The sequence below is a fragment of the Heteronotia binoei genome, chromosome 21 (genome assembly GCF_032191835.1).
Source record: "Heteronotia binoei isolate CCM8104 ecotype False Entrance Well chromosome 21, APGP_CSIRO_Hbin_v1, whole genome shotgun sequence".
NCBI classification, from domain to species: domain Eukaryota; kingdom Metazoa; phylum Chordata; class Lepidosauria; order Squamata; family Gekkonidae; genus Heteronotia; species Heteronotia binoei.
This window is the reverse complement of record NC_083243.1, coordinates 19,837,677-19,855,429: the sequence shown is the minus strand read 5'-3', so window position 1 is coordinate 19,855,429 and position 17,753 is coordinate 19,837,677. Positions and strand designations below refer to the sequence as shown.

General features: G+C 49.2%; 1 protein-coding gene across 1 annotated transcript; it reads right to left on the bottom strand.

Moving 5' to 3' along the window:
• Positions 1–204: 204 nt before the first annotated feature.
• AKAP5 (A-kinase anchoring protein 5) lies at positions 205–1,924 on the bottom strand. Its single transcript, XM_060261877.1, has one exon. The coding sequence runs from the start codon at positions 1,756–1,758 to the stop codon at positions 268–270; it is 1,491 nt and encodes a 496-aa protein (XP_060117860.1). The 5' UTR covers positions 1,759–1,924; the 3' UTR covers positions 205–267.
• Positions 1,925–17,753: the final 15,829 nt, after the last annotated feature.

Sequence of the window (17,753 nt, the reverse complement as noted above, 5' to 3'; positions counted from 1 at the left end):
AAGCATCCGAAGGCCATTTCTACTCTTTCATGCCAAGTTCAAATATATCGTGACTTTCTCTAAATCTTCTTACAGCATACATACTGAATTACTGGCAGGGTCAGACCAAGTAAATTTAGCACCTGAGGCAGAAAATCCCCTCCCCGTTGGGAACAATAATCAGTGAAGTAGTAGATCATTTGCTCCCAATATTGGCACTCAGCATGAGGCAGTTATCTCTGCTGCCTAGTGACAGGAACGTTCCGGATGACCAGGGAACTTCGGAGATCACATGAAGCTGTTCTGCTTATTCTGCTCCAAAGCCATTTCGTTCACAAGCTGTTCGATGGACGACTGGATGGCCGCCTTGACCAGCGAAGCGGCTGTTTCGATCAGAAGCACCTCATCTTGTTCGGGAGTCTGGCACTCCTGATCATTCACCTCTGAGGATGAGGGAATCTGGGACGTGGTTTTCCCTTCTCTCTTATGACCGCTGCTCCCTGCCTTAGAATCAATACTTTTGCCTGATTTTTTCTTCCCTTTCGGTTTGCTGGGATAAGAAAACGGGAAAAGTTCACAGGCTGGGCTGGTCTCCTCTTCATCCTGGTATTCTTCCGCCTCAGTGATAGTAATAACGATCCCTGCTCCCTGAGGCAATTTATTTCCTTCCGATTTTACTTCCTCAGCAAAACAGTTTGGCACATTTAAAGCCTCAATGGCCAGTGTAGATGGGCTAGAGTGGAGAAGGACCTCCACTGAATGACTTTCCTTGGCCTCCATATTCACCTCCTCAACATTAACGTTCTTTTCAGACATTTCCAGCTCAGCCTCTTGGGTGTGGTTGTGATTGGTACTGTGTATTTCGATGACCCTGGATTCATCTTCTGGCGGGTCTTGAGAAACGAGAAGGCCTATCTCAACACCGAAATCGACTTTCTTGTCCTCTGCTTCCTCAGGACTTCCATACAGGCTTCCATGATGTAGCTGGAAGATTTGCTTCTCCTGTTCCGTTTCAAGCACGGTTTCAGAATGGATTATTTCTGACCGAATGAGGCAATCCGTGTACTGATCAGTCCCTGGCCTCATCTCCACCGCCAAGGTGTTCTCTCCTGAGGAGATAATCATGTCTCCATGGGTAATTTCAACACCACGTTCAGTCTCTTCAGGAGCAATGCCGCAGGACTGTACACTGCTCACTGGATTGTCCACGGCTATGTTCTCGGGCTCACTGTTCGCTTTGTTATCCAAAAGGCTCGTTGTTTCATTCGTTTTCTCACCTTGGTCTAGCTCCTCTGTCGTTTCAGAACGACCAAACTTCTTTTTGCTTCTGGAGAACTTCAGGCAGGGAATTTTAAGTCCAGAGCCAGCCGTTTCCTTAGGCAAATGTGACAAGCTAGATCCTTCAACGCTACTGTCCACTTGCACCTGGGAACCTAACTGCTCTTCCTTCTTCTGAGCAAATTTTGACCGCCTTCTCAGCGTCACAAGGCGTTTGAAGGCCAACCAAGCTCCTGCTGATGTCCAAGATGGCTTTGGCTCCTCTGTTTCACTGTTCAACACAGTGCTGGAATGCTGGTTTGTGGACTTCAAGTTTAGCGAATCACATCCCTGGTCCTCGTCTTGGTCTGTTTCTTCCTTACAGGGCTTCTTCCTTCTCTTAAAGCAAAAGACAGAGGCCTTTTGGGTTGGGCTCTCATTTGGGGGGATGGTTTTTGCTCTCTTTGGATCTTCTAATGGCTGCATACCCTCCCTCTGAATTTCTTTAGCGGTTTCTTCCATACTTTACTCTTCTATCGTTTCTGAAAATTAAACTTTGTTTTTCTGGCAAAAGGCACACTTGGGACAGATCTACACCACAAATATATCCATTTTATACCAGTTTCGTTGTCATGGCTTCCCCCCACTGAATCCTGGGAAACATAGTTTGCTGAAGGGACTGATGACTCTCTATTAGGCAGCTCCTACTGACAGAATCACAGTTTCCGGGGTCTCTGGGAAGAAGGAATCACTGTTAAACCCATCTAATATCTGTAGTATAAACACACCATTATAAAACTGGATGTACTATTCCTTTGCAAAGTCTTTTCTTGAGCTCCGAACAGCTGTAAGCTTTTTTAGAAGTGTTATCTTACAAAAACATCTTTGGACTTTTTAAAAAAATCAATGTTCCCTTTCTCTTTATTTTTGAACAAGACATTTAACAGCTGGTTGTTGTTTTCTCCCATATCTTATTGAAAAGGTTCTGCCCATGTCTGCGACCGTCAGTTTTAATCATCTCCTTTGATCAGATGGCGGCAGTTTTTCATCAGTATCTCGGCACTTTAATTGTTTTAAATAGATTTCAGATCAGAACAGAAACTGACCCTATTCCATTAAGGATGATCCCGAGAGACAAGGCCCCGTTGGGCATATATGTACACTTTTCTAATCAAGACTTTTTTCTCAGAGAGATGTCTCAAGGCGCTGAACTCCTTCACTGGCTTGAGACTGGCTTGAGACTTCCACCCCCCACTGTCCTGCCTTGTTTATTTCTTCTGGCTTTTCAGTTCCTTTTTCAACTAATGTCCTTGTCGTCCCACATGACAATATGCTTCAATGAAGAGAGCTGCTTTGCAGGCAATCTGCAGGGAGAAAGCAAAAGGGAAAAGCAACATGCTAATTGTGTCCACACAATAACTCTTCCAAAGAATTATATATCATATTTAACCATGAGTTGCATGCATATTCACGCTAATAGTCTCCATTTACCAGAAATAATCCCTATCTTCTATCTTCTGTTAACTGACCCCAGGGCTTCTTTTGTAGCAGGATCTCCTTTGCATTATGCCACATACCCTTGATGCAGGCAATCCTCCAAGAACTTACAGGGCCTACTGTAAGCTCCAGGAGGACTGGCTATCTTCTGCCTAACGCGCCAGTTGGCGCCTTACTGTCCCTGATGGAGGCCGTAACAAGCTGGGCATTGGAGTACCCAAGGCTTTTGATCCTGGGTGACTTCAGTGTCCATGCCAATGACACGACCTCCAGTCAGGCGATGGACCTAGTGTCATCCATGGCGACACTGGGACTCCCAATTCATTACAACGCCCACTCACCAGGTGGGGCATATGCTAGACTTGATCTTTGCGGCGGGAGTTTCTATGCCCTCAAGGCTTGTGTGGATGTCCCTCCCCAAGGCTGTTTAGGCGGTGAGCACATTTTAGCTCGCCTGCAGAGCCAGATCAACCCGGAACGGTTCCAAATGGCTCTACGGGATTCCTGGTCCCCTGGCGATGCCCTGGATGACCTGGTTGAATCCTGGCTTGGCAGACTTTCCAGAGCCATCAATGAGATTGCACCTCAGTGTCCTCAGCGCCCTCGTTCTAAGCTAGCACTGTGGTACAACCTGGAATTGCAGCAGATGAAACGAGGGCTCAGACGGCTAGATGCGCAATGGTGGCATACTCGAGACAAAGCGACTAGAACATCTTATAGAGAGTTTATGAAGTCCTATGAGTTGGCAGTCAAAGCCACAAAGAAAACTTACTTTGCGGTCAAGATTGCGTCTGCAATTCTGCGCCCGGCACAATTGTTTAACACAATTTGGACCCTTACAACACTGCCACAAGGCAGGCCAAATTTTAGGGAATTGGAGATCGACTGTGAGGTTTTTGCGAACTTTTTTGCAGATAAGATCTCGTCGCTGCACCACGACCTCCCCACCACATTGGAGACAGTATGTGAACTTGAGGTCCCATGCCTGTCTTCTGGTTCAGCTCTGGATCGCTTCGTTACACTCAGCCTGGAGGAAGTTGACAGACTCCTCTCTACTGTACGCCCAACAACTTGTGATCTGGACCCTTGCCCCTCCTGGCTAATTAAAAGCTTGCCAGAGTGTCAGAACTTGTATCTTTGCTGCTGGTCCTCTATAGTGTGACCAATGCTGTATGGTAGTTTTATTGTGGCTTGGAGCTGTATTGTTACTGAACCAAACTGACTCCATGTTGTAACCTTTGCTTAACCCAGAGTGCCTGAATAGTAATTAACCTTGCCCCACTGGTATCCAAAATATTTGGGGCTGTAGAATGAATTATGTCTTGTCTCTGCACATTCTCACACTGGGACCCTTTGAAGCCGAACAGCATGGCCTTCGGAGTAGGGAGGCATCCTCTCTGCTGATAGTGATGGTGAGAAGACAGCTGCGCCCTACAATGTGAATTGTGGCTTTGTGAGATGTTTGCTTTACGTGTATAAAATCAAGCTGATGCTGGCTCTCGCCATTACTGTTATCTTGCCTTTTCCAGCACCTAGTTCTCTTCAATAAAATCCTAGCTTTGTAACTAAGTATGGGATCCGTTTGAAGTTCTTGAGTTCTGACATTATAACAGTAATCCCATTGTTCGTGGCTTATCTGTACTGGAGGCTTGGCTCGATGGCGGCAAAAGTACCAGACGACGGAGAGCCCACCACCCCATCGGAGGACCCGCCGCTCGACCCAAACGTGACGGGGGTCCGACGCAAAATTAAGGTTCCAGCGCCCTTCTCGGTCGACGCCGCCTTCCCGGCCCCGCGAACCTGGAGCCCGCGGAAGTCCACGGCAGCAATCGACGCCGCGGAGCAGCGGTATCGAAGCATGTTGGGCGAAGGAGGGGCAGGAGACGACGACGAGGGCCAGGCGGAGGGCACGGAGCCCCGAGGGGGGGAAGACCCGATCCGGACCCTCCGCAACGAATTATTCGATTGGGTGCGGGAAATCCACGGCGATGTGCACCGTTCCCGCGTGACGATGGCCGAGGAGATGCAGCAGAACCTGGGCGCTATCCACGACCAGCTCCGCACTTTGCAAACCGCGGTCCTGGGGATACCGTATGGAGTGTTGCCACTGGGGCAACCGCCTGTCGCCCCGCCGGCCCCCGCCCCGCAGGCTCCAGCTGCCCCGGCGCCGCCGGCCCCAGCGGCCCCGGCACCTCCGGCTCCGCCGGCTCCGGCCGCCCCGGCACCGCCGGCGCCGCCCGCACCAGGGGCCCCGGCCGCCCCGGCGCCGCCTGCACTACCCGGTCCGATCCAGCCGGCCCTACCGGGCCCAGCACCGCCGCCTGGGGCGCCGCGAGCGCCAGGAGGGGCCGAGGGACGGGGAAGAGAGCTGAAGATTACGTTCGATGGGAATCCGGAGGACGTGGAATACTTTACTATTCAGTGCGACACGTTTTTCACCCACTGGGGCGCCGACTACCCTACCGAGGCCAGCCGAGTGTACCACATCGCGTCTCGACTGAGAGGGGCGGCCCGCAAATGGTATGTGGGGCTGTTCATGGGAAGAAAGCCCGAATTAGCTACCGTGGCAGGGTTCCTGCACGCGATGCTCCGCCAGTATGGAGATCCCTTGCGGGAGGAGAAGGCGGTCGCGGCCCTCCAACGCATCGAACAGGGCAACCGCTCCACCCGCGAGTACGCCACTGAATTCCTGGGGTACTGTGCGGCAGCGAGGGGATGGAACGAGGTCATGAAATACACCGCGTTCATCAACGGGTTGAATCCGAGCATCCTCGACCGCTGTTACAGTCAGGGAAGGCCCGACACGCTGGTCGGCTGGATCCAACTGGCCGGGGAAGTGGAGACCAACCTCCAACACGTGGGGATGAGGAGACAGCAACTAGCGAGGAAGGGAGCCAAACACACCCCAACTAAATCTGAAGGGAAGAAGGCTCCGACGACCTCCACCCCGTCTCCCGCCCGCAAGTGCTTCCAATGCGGGGACCCAAATCATCTTGCTGCTAACTGCCCTGGGAAAGCGGGATCCACACCACCCACGGCGCGGCCAACCACCCCGGGCCCGAAGAAGAAGAAGAGCAGCCGATCGAAGGAGCCCAGTCGGGGCTCCGTCGCCACTTCCTTGGCGACTGACGAGGATTTTACCACCAGCCTGGCGGCAGTCGAAGAATCGACCGAGGAGTCGGACGATACCGAGTCGGCGGGAAACGACAGCGACCTGCTTTAATGGGTGCCGCAAAGCAGGTCCAACAACAGCCGGCACTCCTCACGGTGAGAGCAACTGGGGGTTTACTTTTTATGGCCGTCACCCTCCTTAACCCGAACCTAAAGAGATTCATGCACGCCCGAGCGCTAATCGACTCAGGGTGTAACAGGGACTTGATCACCCCCCGCCTAGTTGAGGCGCTGGGATTAGCCACTTCGCCCCTGCCACAACCGATGCAGTTCCAGCAAATGGACGGGGGGCCCATGAGAGGGGAACCATGTACTTTAGAAACTCAGGCGGTCCCGGTAGGGACTGAGGAGCATTGGGGAATTGAGACTTTCGTAATCGCCCCCTCCTGCTCTTTCGACGTGGTAGTAGGCTCAGCTTGGCTCGCCCGCCACCAACCCGACATAAGGTGGGAGGAACAGCTCGTCCGGTTCCCGGATTGGAGGTGCGAGCATCACCACTGGCGCCCCGAGTGGGGGCCGCACGCTCCCCCCCAAAACATGCGGGCGTGCCTCACACTCGAGGAAGTCGCCTCCATCCCCAAGGAGTACCGAGACTTAAAGCTGGCATTTAGCGAGAAGGAAGCGGATGAGCTACCGCCCCACCGCCCTACAGACTGTGCTATTGAGCTAATCCCAGGGCAGCAGCTTCCCAAAGCGAAACTGTACTCCATGGGTTGGGCGGAGAAAGCTGAACTCCGAAAGTTTTTGGACAAAAATCTAAAGCGTGGCTTTATTCGACCCGCCACAGCTCCCCATGCCGCCCCTGTCCTGTTCCGAAAGAAGAAGGACGGGTCTCTTAGGCTTTGCACAGATTTTCGTGCGATAAACGGGATTTCCATGTCCAACGCCTACCCGATCCCGTTGATAAAGGACTTATTAAACACCGTAGCAAAGGGGAAAGTATTTACCAAACTCGACCTCCGAGACGCATACTTCCGCGTCCGCATCAAAGAGGGGGACGAGTGGAAGACAGCCTTCAACACCCCACTGGGACAATTTGAGTACCTTGTCATGCCGTTTGGGCTACAGGGAGCCCCGGGTGTTTTTATGAACTTTATTAATGAAGTGCTGCGGGACTTCCTGTTCAAGGGGGTGGTGGTGTACCTTGATGACATCATTATCTATTCACAAGATCTAAAGTCTCATGTGCCTTTGGTCAGAAAAGTGTTAAGCACCCTTTGTAAACACAAACTGTATGCCAAATTGTCAAAATGTGAATTCCACAAGACCGAACTGGATTACTTGGGCTTCCGGGTGTCGGGGGAGGGATTGTCCATGGACCCCGCAAAGGTCCAAGCGGTGTTAGACTGGGAACCCCCTCGAACCCGCAAGCAGTTACAAAGTTTTATCGGGTTCGCTAATTTTTACCGCGACTTCATAAAGGGGTTCGCCACGGTCATGCTCCCTCTTACAGAACTCCTCAAAACTAAAGGGAAGGGTGACGAGGCTAAAAAACCCGGCGCACGCCTAACGTGGACGCCTGACTGTCAAAAAGCTTTCACTGAGCTAAAACGCCTCTTCACCTCCGAACCCGTGCTAGCTCATCCTGACGAACTTAAGCCCTTTGTGGTCCAATGCGACGCCTCCGACGCCGCTGTAGGAGCCATATTAATGCAGAGGGGAGAAAATGGGGTGCTCCGACCCTGTGCCTATATTTCCAGGAAATTTTCCAATGAACAAAGAAACTGGTCGGTCTGGGACAAAGAGGCATTTGCAGTCATGTTTGCCTTAAAAACCTGGCGCTCCTGGCTTGAAGGAGCGAGAGTCCCTTTCGAAATCTGGACCGATCACAAAAACCTGGAAGCCCTCACTGGGCGTCGCAAAATGACTGCAAAACAAATCCGGTGGGCAGGCTTCTTTGCTAAGTTTGATTTTGTGTTGAAACACATCCCGGGCTCAAAGAACTTTTTAGCGGACGCCCTTTCCCGCCTGCCCCAACACGACAGTCTCAGGGAGGAGGTGGTGGACTCACTAATTTCCCCCTCAGCCATCGCGGGGGGGGTCACCACCCGCTCCGGTAAACAGACCAACCCACCGGACTTAGAATTACTTTCTCGGTTCCTCTCAGAGTACAAACAAGAAACTGACCGCCCCCCCAACTTGGTCAAGGCCGAGAACGGGCTCTGGTTACATAATGAAAAAATCTATGTGCCCGATCCCCTCAGGAAGGAGGTTTTGGACCGCTGCCACTCAAGTCGCTTGGCCGGCCACTTTGGCTATGTCAAAACACTCAACTTGCTCACCCGCCAATTCTGGTGGCCGAAAATGAAAAAAGATGTTTCAGAATTTGTACTCTCATGTCCCACTTGCCTCATGGCAAAACGAAGGGGGGGCAAGCCTCCGGGCCACCTGGTTCCCCTCCCTACAGCCACCCGACCTTGGTCGGTAGTCTCCATGGACTTCATTGTAGAGCTCCCGCCCTCACAGGGCAAGACAGTCATCTTGGTCGTAGTCGACACCTTTTCAAAGCAGGCTCACTTCATTCCTTGCAAACAGTTACCTACAGCCAAAAAACTTGCCCAGCTCTTTTTCACTCACATTGTACGCCTACACTCATTCCCAGACAAGGTCATTAGTGACCGCGGAACGCAGTTCGTTGCCAACTTCTGGCGGGAGTTCTGCAAACTAGCTGGCATTGAGCAAGGACTGAGTTCTGCCTACCACCCCCAGTCGGACGGACAGACGGAGAGGGTTAATGGCCTTCTAGAACAATACCTCCGCTGTTTCATTAATTTCCAACAGTCCAACTGGGTAGATCTCCTCCCCTTTGCAGAATACGGCTACAACAATAGCCTCCATAGCTCAACCAAAACCTCCCCTTTTCAAATCATCAATGGCTACGAGGGCAAGCCGTTCCCTACGCTCGCCCTCCCAGCCAGCCCATCCCAGCCAACATCATGCCAACAATGGTGGGAGGGACTTCGTGAAGGCTGGAAGGGAATTCAGGAAAACCTGGAGGAAGCGAAAAAAGCCTACAAAAAACAGTTTGACAAAAAACACTCTCCGGAGTGGGATCTGAAGGTGGGGGATACAGTTTTCCTGTCGACAAAGAACCTTCCCCTTCCCCAGTCCTGCCGCAAACTTGCACTGAAGTTCCTAGGACCTTTCAAAATCAAAAGGGTGATAAATAAAGTAACGGTAGAACTCGAACTACCCAAATCACTAAGTAAGATCCATCCTGTTTTTCATTGCAGCTTGCTTCGGAAAGACCCTGGTGCTACGTCCTTCCATCCCAGGGCCCCACCGCCCCCTCCGACGACAGTGAGGGGTCAGAGTCACCATGAAGTCCAGGAGATCCTGGACTCCAGAGTCAAACGGGGGAAACTGTATTATTTGATCAGGTGGAAACACTTCCCCCCGAGCTGTGACGAGTGGGTCGAGTCTCAGAATGTAGTGGCACCGCAACTGCTGAAAAAGTTTCACCTACTGTACCCGCACAAGCCCAAGGCCGGCCCCGCGGGAGGGGGCGCTTAGGGGGGGCAGTATGTCAGAACTTGTATCTTTGCTGCTGGTCCTCTATAGTGTGACCAATGCTGTATGGTAGTTTTATTGTGGCTTGGAGCTGTATTGTTACTGAACCAAACTGACTCCATGTTGTAACCTTTGCTTAACCCAGAGTGCCTGAATAGTAATTAACCTTGCCCCACTGGTATCCAAAATATTTGGGGCTGTAGAATGAATTATGTCTTGTCTCTGCACATTCTCACACTGGGACCCTTTGAAGCCGAACAGCATGGCCTTCGGAGTAGGGAGGCATCCTCTCTGCTGATAGTGATGGTGAGAAGACAGCTGCGCCCTACAATGTGAATTGTGGCTTTGTGAGATGTTTGCTTTACGTGTATAAAATCAAGCTGATGCTGGCTCTCGCCATTACTGTTATCTTGCCTTTTCCAGCACCTAGTTCTCTTCAATAAAATCCTAGCTTTGTAACTAAGTATGGGATCCGTTTGAAGTTCTTGAGTTCTGACACAGAGGGAGCTTAGATATTCTATACAGGATATCATAAATAGATCTCTTGTGGAAGGGCGGTTTCCAATGCCTCTTAAAGAGGCTGTGGTCCGCCCTCTCTTGAAAAAAACAACATTAGACCCGGCCGAATTGGCACATTACCGAATTGGCCTCGAATCTACCCTTTTTGGATAAAATTATTGAGAGCACATTCAGTCGGAACTGCGGGATCTGCATTGGCTGCCAATAGTATACCAGATTCGTTACAAGGTGCTGGTTATCACCTTTAAAGCCCTATATGGCATAGGACTTGCCTACCTTAGGGACCGTCTCTTCCCACATGTTCCCCAGAGGGTACTCAGATTGGGATCACAAAATCTATTAATAATCCCTGGGCCGAAGGAGGCCAAATTAAAATCCGCCAGAGACAGGGCCTTCTCAATTGCAGCCCCCTGCTGATGGAATCAACTGCCAGAGGAAGTGAGGGCCTTGAGGAACCTCACTCAGTTCCGCAGGGCCTGCAAGACTGTCCTCTTCCGGCTGGTGTTTAACTGACACGGTGCCTGTATTTTAGGGAAGTGGAAGAAAGGCCGTCACCACTGAAATAGCACCAAACTAATATTCTGTTCTTAACTGCTTTAACTACTGAATATCTTGTTTTATTGCTGAATGTGTAATTTTAATACTTATTAATTTTAATTGTTTGTTGGGATTTTATGCTGTGAGCCGCCCTGAGCCTGTTTCGGCAGGGAGGGCGGGATATAAATAAAATAAAATAAAAATAAATTAAAAAATACATCGGAGGTATGTGGCCTAATATGCAAAGGAGTTCCTGACTGTCCCTATTTCAGATTCTGGGGGATGTTCTGCTGCTAATGTTTATTTCTTTATGTGTTTTATTTATTCACAGAATCTACACTCCACTTCTCTGTCCCATTAGGGTCACCAAGGCAGCTAACAATTAAAAGCAGAACGTTAAGAAAATGATCATAAACTGCTTTTGAAACCAAGAGTAAAATACATAGGTAAGAAACACAGACCCAACAGTCAAAATATAGAGCAGGAAAGAGGGGTCACTGAAGGAATGGCAGACAAAACAAAAAATGTCTTCACCTCAACACAGCTTAGAATGTCGTTCTCTTCCTGCCTTCGCTTTCTCACAACAGTAACTCTGAGGTAGGCCAAGCTGACAATTTGTGAGGGGCCCAAGGTCACCCACCAAACTTCCAAGGTAGAAGTGGGGGTTTGAACCTGGGTTGCCGAGGGTCTGAGGCCTCTACTCTATCCACTACACCACACTGGCTCTCCAAATACAGCATACAGAAGGAAATTCCAGTGACAGCAGTTCTTTACTGGGTCTCAGTGGATTTTGTTGCCCTGACTGGATAACCCTGGCTAGCGTGATCACAGAAGCTAAGCGGGGTTGGCCTTGACTAGTATTTGGAAAGGCAACCTTCAAGGATTACCAGGGTCATGACGCAGAGTCAGGCAATTGCAAGCTACCTCTGAAATATCTGTCTTAAAAACAAGTCTAGCTTGCGACCTCGTGGTGTATACCGCTAAAAAGACCTAGAACTTCTGACTGCCAGACAATCTTAGGATCTCCTGGCTACACTACACACACCACCATACGATGATGATGAGAGCCAGTTTGGTGTAGTGGTTAAGTGTGTGGACCCTTATCTGGGAGAATTATAGATTTGGAAGGGATCTCTAGGGTCATCTAGTCCAGCCCCCTGCACAATGCAGGAAACTCACAAACACTTCCCCCTAAATTCACAGGATCTTCATCGCTGTCAGATGGCCATCTAGACTCTGTTTAAAAACCTCCAAGGATGGAGAGCCCACCACCTCCCAAGGAAGCCTGTTCCACTGAGAAATCGCTCAATCGATCAGGAAGTTCTTCCTAAGGTTGAGCCAGAAACTCTTTTGATTTAATTTCAACCCGCTGGTTCTGGTCCTACCTTCTGGGGCCACAGAAAACAATTCCACACCATCCTCTATATGACAGCCCTTCAAGTACTTGAAGATGGTGATCATATCACCTCTCAGCCGCCTCCTCTGCAGGCTAAACATCCCCAGCTCCTTCAACCTTTCCTCATAGGTTCGATTCCCTACTCCTCCACTTGCTCCTGCTGGAATGGCCTTGGGTCAGCCATAGCTCTGGCAGAGGTTGTCCTTGAAAGGGCAGCTGCTGTGAGAGTCCTCTCAGTCCGACGCACCTCATAGGGTGTCTGTTGTGGGGGAGGAAGATAAAGGAGATTGTGAGCTGCTCTGACTCTGAGATTCAGAGTGCAGGGTGGGATATAAATCCAATAGTGGGAGGGACGGTGGCTCAGTGGTAGAGCATCTGCTTGGTAAGCAGAAAGTTCCAGGTTCAATCCCCAGGATCTCCAACTAAAAAGGGCCCAGGCAAACAGACGTGAAAAATCTCAGCTTGAGACCCTGGAGAGTTGCTGCCAGTCTGAGTAAACAATACTGACTTTGATGGACCAAGGGTCTGATTCAGTATAAGCCAACTTCATATGTTCATGGTGGATTTTGTTTGCTTCTGTTGCTATTTTAAAAGCTTTATCGGCTGCTTTTTCACTATTTTCACTGCTGCCTCACTATTTATTTTTGTTTGCTTTCAGGGACTGCTATTTGCCATATGATTCTGTCACTGCCTCCAGCATTCTACTTTTCCAACACAGTGCCCAAGAGGCAGCACTGCGAATAAACAACCATGGCAATGGCTCAGTTGGTCTAGATTCTAAAAAGAATCCATGAATGTGCTTTTTCTATGGCTCTCTGATTTTGGAGGCGCAACCGCACGGCCAGAACGAGCAGAAAGATCTGAACATCCCATTGGGTGCTTCTCTGGAGGCCCATTAAAAAAAATATTATTTAGAAACGCTCTACATGGCAGCAAGCTCTGTATTTTGTGAAAGAGCAACGGAATTGCATGAGGGAAACTTATTTATAGCCTCTCTTTGCCTTTCCATGACAACGGCAATATGAATCATTAAGACGATGTGATCGACCCGTTCAGTACATCTGTGGATTAATAGGGGCAAGAAACCTTTCAACCAGGGGGGCTGCCGGTTGGGATCACAAAGGGGGCAAGGAAGAGATTGCAGCGGAAAGGCTGGCTCTTAAATGGATTTGCAAAACAGTCCTGTGCGTTAGTGCTTTTTTGTACCCTGAAAAAGTACTCCCAATCAACTACAGTCATGTGATCAATAGCTAGTCACTCTTCCATTAAACAAAGGAGTCTGTACTCTTGGCACACACAGCCCTCAGACCCAGGTGGTTTTAACACCGGCAAGCCAAGTCCATTTAATCACCATTCCTTGTCTAAAGTCAGGGAGCTGGCCAGAAATAGAAGTGCCCCTGCAGAATAATCACGTGTGGTCTGAAACTGGGCCAAGGAACAGTTGCCCGTAAAGCAGGCTTGCCAACGTCCAGGCAGGGGCTGGCATTCTCCGAAAACTGGTCACCGGAGATCAGTTTCCCCCAGAGAAAATGGCAGCCACAGAGAGCCGACTCTATGGTATACCACAGTCTCGAAGAAACAGAAATCCCTCCCCAGATACTGCCCCACCCCCCAAACGCCAGGAAGTTCGGAAGCCCAGCTGGTAACTCTAAATGGTATCAGCTGACACAAGATCTGGTCAGGTTCCTCAAAACACTTAGGCCAAGGGTGTCAAACATGCGGCCTGGGGGCTGAATCAGACCCCTGAAGGCCTCCTGTCAGGCCCCTGAGCAACTGGCTGTCATCTGCTTCCTTCTCCCTCTCTCTTGCTTCCTTCTGCACCACAGCTTGCTTTTCCAGGCTTGCTCAATCAAATGGGAGCTACAGAGCAAAGTCTCTATATTCTCCATTGGCTGAGGCTCCTCCCTTGGGAAGGGGGGGAATAGCTTGATTTGCCAGACTCTCTCAATCGCACAGCACAGTTACTGAGCCAAGCCTCTCTCCTTTCTATTGGCTAAGGCTCCTCCCCCTCCTGGTCCCCCAGAGAAGAAAGGAAAAAAGCCAGAGCTTCCTTTGCCCAGTTCCCTGGACCGCACAGGAGAGAGACAAAGAAAGCACCTTTAAGACTAAGTGCTAATGTTTTAAGCATGTTTCATTTCAAGTGTTTTAAAATCTCTAATTGTGTTGGTCTGTGTGTGCTTCATAAAGTTTATATCTCTGCTACATACGGCCCGGCCCGACAAGGTCTTATTTATGTCAGACCCGGCCCTCATAACAAAGGAGTCTGACACCCCTGATTTAGGCTGTGATAACACATGCGAAATAATGCAGTTTCAATCCACTTTGGATACACTTTCCAACTGGATTCTACAGTGTGAACTGGCAAAATCCAGTTTGAAAGCGGTTTAAAACGGCATTATTTAGCATGTGCAATTGCATCCCCAGATTCTGGCTCGTGTGTTTTGCATTGTCACTGACCAAAAGGGATTTTTGGAGCCAAGGTATGGGGTAAAAGTTTAAATTTTTGATTGAGGACATGGCCTTTTATTCAGCAAAAAGCTCCAGAGGTGAGGGTATACAAAGCGAATAGGGCTGGAGGGATATTGTGTAGCAGTTAGAGTGTTGGATTGAGAGATCCAGGGTCAAATCCGTTGGAAGTGAAGGACTTTGCTCTGTCTCTTAGCCTCAGACTTCAGAGGGGGACTATAGAGAGTCAGAGGGATAGATAGGTCAGGACCAGGCCTGTAGCCAGGATTTTAAAAGTTGGGGGGCATGTAAAAAAGTCAGGGAGAACTTAGAGGCTCCCCTCCCCTGGCCACTGCTACCATAACTCAAGGCACATGACTTTCCCTTCTGCCCCCCCCCCTTGCTTGAGGGGCCACATGGGTGAAAGCTGAGAGGCTGGGGGCTGTCCCCTTCCTCCCCCATGATTTAAATTGCATGGGAAGGGGTACTCAGGAGCAGCCACTGCCCCTCTCATGCCTTTTAAAGGGCCCACAGATCAGGGGAGGGGGAGGCAGGGAAGGCCGGGAGCACATGAGTTGAGGCACCCAACAGGAAGTAATAGAATCACAGAGTTGGAAGGAAGGGTCAGGGGTGGAATTCTAGCAGGAGCTCCTTTGCATATTAGGCCACACCTCGCTGATGTAGCCAATCCTCCAAGAGCTTACAAAAAAGAGCCTTGAAAGCTCTTGGAGGATTGGCTGCATCAGAGGTGTGTGGCCTAATATGCAAAGGAGCTCCTGCTAGAATTCCACCCATGCCCAGGGTCATCTAGTCCAACCCCTGCACAATGCAAGAAATTCATAAATAGGTAAAGGTAGCCCCTTGTGCAAGCACCGAGTCGTTAATTCACAAATACCTCCCCCTAAATTCACAGGATCCGCATCACTGTCAGATGGCCATCTAGCCTCTGTTTAAAAACCTCCAAGGAAGGAGAGCCCCTACAGGCCCCCCCTGTAGCTACAGGACCCTGATCGTCCTTCCCCTCTACTGCTCCAATGCTTTGGTGTGTAGACTGCTACTCTCAGGGAACCTTCCTTCCTTCTGTCTTGACACCTTCTCTCCACACTACGTTAGACTTCTCCATCAGCACCTTGGGGGCTGGGGCAGGTCATGCTTCCTGCACCCTAGCTAGGAAGACTAGATTAGAACCTTATCTTTACTCTATCCCAGGGATGTCAAATATGTGGCCTGGGGGCTGAATCAGGCCCCCGAGCAACTGGCTCTTTTCTGCTTCCTTCTCCCTCTCTCTTGCTTCCTTCTGCGTCACAGCTTGCTTTGCAAGGCTTGCTCAATTGCACAGGAGCTACAGAGCAAAACCTCTATTTTCTCCATTGGTTGAGGCTCCTCCCCCTTCTGGTCCCCTGGGGAAGGAAGGAAAGAGCCAGAGCTTCCTTTGCCCAGTTCCCTGGATCCCATGAGAGAAATTCAAAGAAAGCACCTTTAAGCCCAATGGGTACTAATGTTTTAAGTGTGCTTTATTTTAAGGTTTATTTGTTTTTAAAATCTTTAATTGTGTTTATCTGTGTCCTTTATCTCTGCTACCTAATCTTAAATAGGTACACACACGGCCCGGCCCAATACGGCTCGGCCCGACAAGGTCTCATTTATGTCAGATTTGGCCCTCATAACAAATGAGTTTGACACCCCTGCTCTATCCTGTCTAGAATGGAGAACCTTGCAATAAAGAACCCGTCTTAGTTTTCCAAAGATAAAGAAGTTCCATCTGTAACTTTGTTTCTTGTCAGCACACACAAACCAGATAAGACTCTGCTGCATTATGTGCCTCAAGCACTCTGCTAACCTCAAACAATCCTTCAGAACTCCCACTGTGTCATGGAAGCTTGCTGGGTGACCTTTGACCAGTCACAAGCTCTCAGCCTAACCTCCCTCACAGGGTTGTTGCGAAGATAAAATGGAGGAGAGGAGAATTATGTAAGCCATTTGGGGTCTCCAAAGGCAAAGTATAAATGAAGTAAAAAAAATTAGTAATTTTCCATTGCTGTGGAGCTGTTAAAAGGAACAAGCAGCATTTCTGGGCTCTAGCTTTCCTGTCTGAGCAGAGACTGGACACGGAAGCTTCCAGATTCTGTGTAGCTTTCATGTAAGACTGTGACTGAAAAAGATCTGCCCAGGTCACCAAAAGCTGTACCAAAGAGCTGGTACAGCTTTGACTGTTTCCTTCCTTCTGTGTAAACCGGAGAGCCAGTTTGGTGTAGTGGTTAAGTGTGCGGACTCTTATCTGGGAGAACCGGGTTTGATTCCCCACTCCTCCACTTGCACCTGCTGGAATGGCCTTGGGTCAGCCATAGCTCTGGCAGAGGTTGTCCTTGAAAGGGCAGCTGCTCTGAGAGCCCTCTCCAGCCCCACCCATCTCACAGAGTGTCTGTTGTGGGGGAGGAAGGTAAAGGTGATTGTGAGCCGCTCTGAGACTCTTCGGAGTGGAGGGCGGGATATAAATCCAATATCATCTTCTTCTAAGTGAAATTGTGTTATTCACTTCTTGTGGGGAAAACTGAAGCACTATGTTTGGGGCAATACTTGCCCTCTATCACCCGAACGATAGGAATTCCAGAAAGAGGTGCAAAGTAATCTCACACACACACAACATGAATTGCTCCATTTAACAAGCTTGGACTCCACTCACAAATACAGATCAGAGGGTCCGAAGAGGAAAATAGAGAGGAATCTGAGCCCCCATTCCCCGTTTCTTCTAAGGACATCTTGGAAAAACCGGAAAATTAGGTGAGCACTGGGGGGAAAAACTCACATTAATTATTTTCTCTTTTGCGATGAGCAAAGTGCTTTCAAGCCAAGGTTTCTGCTCACTCAACAGAGTTTCTAAAATGGGTTTTATGTAAACCAGTTCACAACATTATGTAACTACCACAAGAACGCAAAAAAAATGCTCAGGTTGGTTGTTTCAATTCTAAACATGTTGTTTCAGTGGGGTTCTTATGCGGGATAGATCCTTAATCACTGAACATATTAGACTCACAAAGTTCAACAGGAAAACAAGCATCCGTGTGACATTCCTTTATTCTAAAATTGGCTGTTTGTTTTTTTGTGTTTTTAAAACATCCCTTTTCTGCCTTGGTTTCCTTTCTGACCTGGGTGGTCCCCCCGGGTGGGGTAACATCTAATTTTGTTTACCTTCCCTCAGGGATGCAGAGTAACCGTGTCTCCCTGGTGCTTTGTCATAGTATTTAAAACTCTTCTTTTTTTATGTCAGGATGAACGGTTTCATAATGTAGACAATGGTTTCACAAAGCAAAGATATTATTTTAATGAGGTTTACAGTGATAGATAAGCATGTCATTTTAGAAATAAGATTATGCAGCCATTCGTCCATACAATACTTTTCTGGCAACAACCCACAGTATTTATTTATAATGCTATTTATTTA